General features: G+C 40.1%; 1 protein-coding gene across 2 annotated transcripts in view; it reads right to left on the bottom strand.

Annotated features, from left to right (window-relative positions):
• Window positions 1–1,005: 1,005 nt before the first annotated feature.
• The window catches only part of CDCA8 (cell division cycle associated 8), a 59,968-nt gene continuing 53,256 nt past the window's right edge, over window positions 1,006–7,717 (bottom strand). For both annotated transcript variants that reach the window (XM_077295893.1, XM_077295894.1), the window contains exons 8-11: window positions 7,263–7,361; window positions 1,652–1,778; window positions 1,487–1,573; window positions 1,006–1,291 (exon numbers count right to left, since the gene is read on the bottom strand). In XM_077295893.1, coding sequence (XP_077152008.1) covers window positions 1,256–1,291; window positions 1,487–1,573; window positions 1,652–1,778; window positions 7,263–7,361 — 349 coding nt within the window. In that variant the 3' untranslated portion in view covers window positions 1,006–1,255. The remainder of the gene's footprint in view (window positions 1,292–1,486; window positions 1,574–1,651; window positions 1,779–7,262; window positions 7,362–7,717) is intronic.

Raw genomic sequence — 7,717 nt, 5'->3', positions numbered from 1 at the left:
AATTTGGGGTGCGTCTTATAATCCGGAGCGTCTTACAAAGCGAAAAATACGGTACCTCTCCCTGCTCCACCGCCGTGACGTATTCCGCGTTTCCTGGGCCCACGAAAATCTTGAGCCAGCCCTACCCCCCCACAACTTTAGCTAAATGACCCCCAGTTTTCAATGCCTAACTATTATTATAAAGTAAATTAAGATTGACAAGCTTAAGTAATAAGAATTGATGTTTTTGGCATTAAAATGGGCACTGTAGGTGTTTTCCTGTCCTCCACTCACTGCCGACTTTGATTCCCCATTGACTTGCATTGGGTTTCGTGTTTCAGTCGGCCCCCGACTTTACGCAATAATCGGCCGATTTCACCCGACCCGACTTTTGAATAAGTCGCTCAATAAGTTTACTAAAAAAGTAAAAGTCGCTCAACTCTAATGATTAGCATAATCAGGCCAGTTTTCTTAGATTGAAAAAAAGAAATGGGAAAATGTGGATACTTGATCTCCAGCAGACAAGGATGACCACTACACCTTATAAGGATTGGTGGTATTCCAAACCTGAACAATATGCACTTCTGGATCCTTGGAACATGTTATATCATTTGGGGTGCAGATGGTCAGACACAGGTCTGATATTGAGAAATTATGCTAAGGATGGGTCATGAAGATCACCGTTTTGGACAGGCCCTAAATATACAATTGCCAGGCCATTGTAGAAAATAATTCCCCTCTTGCGTTATCCCGATTTCCTTCCTCACTCTATTGAATAGTAAATTAGTTTGCTGCTCGCAATGCTGGATTTTAATTGCACCTGTAACCTCTGCATGCTAGGGTGCTGAGAAATATGTTGGCTTTATACAAGATTATTATATTCAAAAGCAAAAAATAAATCCTGGTTGTAATTGGTTAAACTCTCAGTCACTAATTAGCTAGAAACGCCGATTATGACAAAATGAACAATTTATGTTGAAACCAATATTATGTGTTCGTTTATTAAAATAAAACTGAATAAAACAATTTCTTTCAAAAGGAAGCTTTATAGTCCTCACCGAAGGAATTATCCAGTGAATTACGGTCAATCATTTGCCCAGTTGATATGTGGGCCTTTATTAGTTTACAAGAGTTAAGATATAAAGCAAAGCAGTTACATTCCAACAAATAGTAGCTTAAGGCAATAGCTCTATAGTAATAAAATACAGGGAATAAAGGTATTTACAGCCACACTCTTAAAACAGTCAAAAAAACAAAAAATAAATAAGGTGGCATACTAATTTAGTCTTTTACAGATTCTTTCCAGATGACTCTGAAAGAAATAAAAAAACCATTAGATTTAATTGTACTATATCCCTTTAATAAACAATAAAAAAAACAAAACAACAACAAAAAAACTTAAAATGTTATTCCCATAATAGTTCCTTAGTGGGGAGTCATAAGATAAGGGGGGTGACGTTCAATCATGTGAATAGCCCTTTGAGGAAGAAAAAAAATGCATACTTACTGATAAAAGTTTAATATTTTCAAACGCTTTCCGGTCTAGGTTGCGCAGGTTTATACCATCCATGTCATCAGCAGTCAGACGAATATTCTGTAAGCAAAGAAATCATGTTTCAAGTCCAAGTCTATTGGTGACACAGCTAGAGATGCATACACAGCTTAAGTTTACCGTTCCATTTTCTGTAGGCAAATTGATGAACAAGTCACTCATTCCTGCTAAAGGACTGCCATTGGCTGAGAAGGTATAGACAGGTTCTTGCATTGCAGGTGTTCGAAGTGCGGGAGTCTTAAATACCCTTAAAAACAAAAATCGTGTTATTCAAGAAGCCCTCCCTCCCATGAGATTTTATACTCTTAATATCTTGCCGTCATCACATTATATAGCACTGTGTACTTACAATTGCTCATTTTGCCTTTCTACCCAGTCAATTCTTCTCCTTTCTCTGCTCTATGTACAAACAGGAAATCTCTTGCCCCTGCCGAAACCATCCCCTGACCCAGCTGCTCTACTTCTCCTCTCTGCCAGGGACGTTTGCAGTGACTTATGAGCCATAAAGAGAAAAAAAAAAAAAAAAAAAAATATCGATCTCCTGTTTCTACATAGAGTTTTTTAATCTCATAATGTCATAGACCAAATGGAAAAGTATAATTATCTGGGTAGGAAGGCAAAATTAGCAAGTGTAAGTACACATTGTTATAAACATGATTGCAATACTAAAAAAATAAAAGCTTTTATGGGAGGAGTGCTTCCATAAGTTATTATGAACAGAAGAGAAAAAAAATATATATTTTATGTAATTCATGAGTTTATTGGTCCAAACCAAAAAGGTAGAATTTAAACACTAAAAATGTGAAGTACATTATTTAGTTCCCCTAAAGTGTGTGACTTTAAGAGGACCTTTCACCAGTTTCAGCCTGGTCACATCATAAAATAGTGGCTGAGGAGCTGAGTAAAACAGATTTTTACATTTTTCCTCTCTGTTGCAGAGATATTAGCTTGTAAAGTTGAGATTATAATGTTAATAGTTGGAATGGGCGTTACCAGAGATTTGTCTCTGGGGGCATTTACTCCTTTCCTTGAATCTGGTTAACCAATCATAAGCAGGATTCATGCAAAGCAAGAAAGAGCACGTCCTTTAGGCTACTTTCACACTTCCATCTTCCAAACCACGCATGCTCTCTTTGAAAAGGCGGGACCCGTCGCTGGATTCCTGCTTTTCACAGGCAGCGACGCATCCTGCGCCCATAGGCTTCCATTGTAGCCAGTGACGGGCAGCATTCCTCTGTACGTTTTCTCCACCCAAAGGACCGTTTTTTTTTATGCAGGATCCAGTGAAAGACGGATAAAACAGATGGCCATCCGTCGCTAATACAAGTCTATGGGAAAATGCAGGATCCTGCATTCTCAAAAATCGACGGATTGTGACGGGAGCTGAAAGACGGAAGTGTGAAAGAGGCCTATCTTCACTGATCTCTGCAGCTACTGTGTAGAGGTACAGAGAGCCGAGTTAGGCTACTTTCACACTAGCGTCGTGCACTGCATGTCGCTATGCGACGTTGCGGCGCACCGACGCTAGCTGTGAATGCGCCGCACAACAGGGGCAGCGGATGCAGTTTTCCAACGCATCCGCTGCCCCATTGTGAGGTGCGGGGGCGGAGTTCCGGCCACGCATGCGCGGTCGGAAATGCTGCAGACGACGCACCAAAAAACGTTACAAGCAACGGTTTTTTGGTGGCGACGTTCCGACGCAACACGATGCAACCGTCGCACGACGGTTGCGACGTGTGGCAATGCGTCGCACTGCGTCGCTAATAAAAGTCTATGGAGAAAAAACGCATCCTGCAAGCACGTGCAGTGCACGACGCTAGTGTGAAAGTAGCCTTATGCATCAGCTGTGCAGACTCCAGCTGTATTTTCTTGGTCATATTGAATAGATGTGACGGCTTTCACTCGTTCAAACTTATTCCGTTTGGAGGTGCGTGGCAGTTTTTTTCCCCCCCATTTCTATGTATCATTACCAACACTTCCCAGACTTCATCTCACAGTTGTGTCAGCTCTGACCTCTCCACCCGCACTGATTGCTGTAAAATGAGATCTGACAGGGTTGGTAATCACACAACTCAACTCTGCACAGTAGTAGAGATTAGTGCGGAGAAGAGGGCGTGTTCTTTTCTTCCCTGCATGACACCACCTGCTTCCGATTGGTCACCCTCATGCAGGGGGATGAAGCCCCAGAAACAAATCAGTGGTAACACCCATCTGAATTATAACAATTTAAAACCTAAACTTGATAATCTAATATCTCTACGTAAAACTACATTCTGTTGTGCTTAAACTGGTCAGGGGTCCTTTTCAAAGGGAATTTGTCACCAGATTTTTGCTATGTATAAAGAATAGATTAAAACGTAAGCCAGGTAAAGAAAAAAAACAAAAAAAAACCCCACAAAATTCATGAATAACGAGTGGCATTTTCAAGAATTTAGCACCAAAAAAGGTTAACAAACACCACAAAACAACAAAGTGAAAAAAAAATCAATTGATAGATCAGGCTTTAAGTCTTCATGGTTCATTAGCTTCTCTACATCTGTTAATGCACACCCAAAACCTAACTCTATGCATATCTTGCTCTATTAAAAAAAAAAAAAAAAAAATCTGTCAGCAGGTTTTTGCCACTTAATTTGAAAGCATCATGGACAGAGACCCTGAACCCAGCGATGTATTACTTACTGGGATGCTTAGTGTAATTTTTATAAAATCACTGTTTTACCTGCAGATTATAACAAGAGGAATATTTGAACTGCTGCGAGGTGGTCCAACTATGCACCCCCACCAATGATTATTTACAGTGAACACAGAAAGCTGCAAGTCAGGGTATGTGCACACGTCCGGATTTCTTGCAGAAATTTCCTGAAGAAAACCGTAAATTTTCTGCAAGAAATCCACATTTTTATTTTTTTTTTGCGTTTTTTTCGTGGCTTTTTTAGCATTCTGCAAGCGTAATTAGCTTGAAGAATGCTAAAGTTTTCCAAGCGATCTGTAGCATCGCTTGGAAAACTGACTGACAGGTTGGTCACACTTGTCAAACATAGTGTTTGACAAGTGTGACCAACTTTTTACTATAGATACAGCCTATGCAGCATCTATAGTAAAAGATAGAATGTTAAAAATAATAAAAAAAATTAAAAAAAGGTTATACTCACCTGCAGACAGCCGATCTCCTCGGCGGCGTCCGTTCCTATAGATGGTTTGTGTGTGAAGGACCTTCGATGACGTTGCGGCTTGTGATTGGTCGCGTGAGCGGTCACATGAGCAGTCACGCGACCAATCACAAGACCGCGACGTCATCGCAGGTCCTTCACACAGACCATCTAAAGGAACGGAAGCGGCAGCATGCACCGGAGAGGCGGGAACACTCCAGGGGCCATCAGAGGGTGAGTATAGGACTATTTTTTATTTTAATTCTTTTTTTTTGACCAATTATATGGTGCCCAGTCCGTGGAGGAGAGTCTCCTCTCCTCCACCCTGGGTACCAACCGCACATAATCTGCTTACTTCCCGCATGGTGTGCACAGCCCCGTGCGGGAAGTAAGCAGATCAATGCACTGCTAGGTGTGTGGAATCCCCACAATTCCGCAATTTTAATAAACATGTTGCTTTTTTTTCCACGATGCAATTTTTTCGCGGAAAAAAATGCAACATTTGCACAAAAAATGCAGAATACCCTGTAAATAATAGGAGGCATATGTAAGCGTTTTTATCACGTTTTTATAGCGAAAAAAACACGAAAAATCCTGAACGTGTGCACATGGCCTCAGTGTTGTGGATGGGGTTATACAGAACTCAGCATTCAGAGAACTGGTAGACTTGCAGCAGATAACGAAGCTGTATCAAAGCTGTAGCAAACAGTACAGTAAAGTGACAGTGCTGAAATCGTGGTCTCTCACCAACATCATGATGCCCTCAGATGTGGTAGCAAAAACCTGGTTACAGAATCCTTTTAACCCCTTTCTGACATCAGGCATAATAGTACACCGATGTTGGACTCCGGCGCTGAGCCCACATCTTTTCCAGCACATGTCAGCTGTTTTGAGCAGCTGATATGTGCCTCTAACATCTGCAGGTGGAATCGCGATCCACCAGCGGCAGTTAACTAGTTAAATGCCAGTGTCAATCTGTAACAGCGGCATTTAACGCACGCTTCAGGCAAGCATGCCGGAAATCCCACCCATCGATGACACCATCACATGATCGCGGGCCACCGATGAGTCAGCATGACAACCAGAGGTCTCCAGCAGAACTCTATGATTGTCATTGCCAGATTGCTATGAGCGCTGCCCGGTGGTTGGCGCTCAAAGCAAGTGAACAATTTGCTGCATATAGGCAATGATCAGATTTCTTGTATGTAGCAGGAGTCGATCAGAATATGGCAGCTTCTAGTCTCCTATGGAGACTATTGAAGCATGCCAAAAGAAAAAGAAAGTTTTAAAAAATAATTTACATTTTTTTTTTTTTTTTAAATATATAAAGTTCAAATCACCTCCTTTTTGCCACATTCAAAATGAAAAAAAAAACAAAAACAAAAAAAAACATATTTGGTATAGTCGCGTTAAGAATTACCCGATCTAACAATATAAAAAGAGAGTTTACCTGATCGCTAAACGGCATAACAAGAAAAAAAAATAAAAAAGGTCAGAATTTTTATTTTTTGATTGCCGCAACATTGCATTAAAATGCAATAATGAGCGATCAAAAGATCGTATCTGCACAAAAATGGCATAATTAAAAACGTCAGCTCGGCACGCAAAAAATAAGCCCTCACCCAACCCAACCCAACCCGAGATCACGAAAAATGGAGATGCTACCGTCTCGGAAAATGGCGCAACTTTTTTTTTTTTTTTTTTTTTTTAAACTTTGGAAAAATGTTTTCATCACTTAAAAAAAAAAAAAAAAAAAGCTAGACATGTTTGGTGTCTATGAACTCGTAATGACTAGTTATGAGCGAACATGTTCGGCTCCCTCCTTATTCAGCAAGCTATAGCGCTTACCGAAGAGGCTGCAGCGGAAACCGGGATACCCAGCGACGTAGCTGCATGTGTCTCGGCTGTGACAGTCACAATACATGCATGGAGAGCCTATGTGTTGTGGCTGTCACACTACCGCGACACATGCGGCTGCAGAAACCTGATTAGGGGGAAGGGAGCCGAACATATTCGCTCATGTCTAATGACCTGGAGAAACATAATGGCAGGTTAGAATTTATTGAACATGGGAAAGAAAAAAAAAAAAAAAAAAGTAGGATTGCACTTTTTTTGCAATTTTACCACACTTGAAATTTTTTTCCCCGTTTTCAGTACACGATATGTTAAAACCAATGGCGTAGTTCAAAAGTACAACCTGTCCCACAAAAAAAACAAAAATAAAAAAAATAAAAATAAATTAAAAAAAAGTTATGGCAGTTATGGCTCTGGGAAGAAGGGGAGCAAAAAATGAAAATGCAAAACCAAAAATATCTCTGGTCGTTAAGTGGTTAATATTGGACAGATGCACAACGCTTTATGGAATCTATACGGTTTTCTTGGACGCTGTTATGCCCAGCATGCTAATAGTTTCCCCATGCCTGATGTAAGATCAGATGGGAGACCACAATTATTATTTAGCAATAATCTAACCGTGCTCTTTGAGGGAATAAAGCTGCCCAAAATAAGGATTGAAACGTCATCACATTACAGGATAACGCAAGTTGCTAATGAGCTGGAAAAAGTGGTAGAATTGTAATTACCTGGTATCAATTTTAGGTGTGATCATTGGAGTGTACCCCACCACTGAAGAGTCTTGCAGTCTGCTGTTAGAGGATGTTGCACGGGTTCTTTTACTTGTTCTGCAAAAAATAAAAAAATCAGAAATACTATTCCAAATTATTAAACTATTAAACATTTTCATGCGGTCAAAAAAAAAAAAAATCAAGCTGCCATTTAGACGTCATTCTTGTTATCTACTGATATGTTCTGCTTCATCTTTATGAAGTCGCAGTAATGTGTTTATTACCAAATATGCACGTAACCTTCACCTAGGCTAGCCAGGCAGTTTGATGTAAAAAGGAACCTGAATAGATTTTCCTAACACTTTTTTTTTTTTTTTAATTCCCTGCAACAACTTTTTTTTTTTACATAGTTTACCGTATATACCTGTAACTTTTCAGAACAAGCAGTGGTGTATGTACACGAGGAACACTAT

Source organism: Ranitomeya variabilis, chromosome 3, assembly GCF_051348905.1.
Source record: "Ranitomeya variabilis isolate aRanVar5 chromosome 3, aRanVar5.hap1, whole genome shotgun sequence".
Lineage (NCBI taxonomy): Eukaryota > Metazoa > Chordata > Amphibia > Anura > Dendrobatidae > Ranitomeya > Ranitomeya variabilis.
Note: the sequence above shows the minus strand (reverse complement) of the source record. Positions and strands in the feature narration are given on the sequence as shown.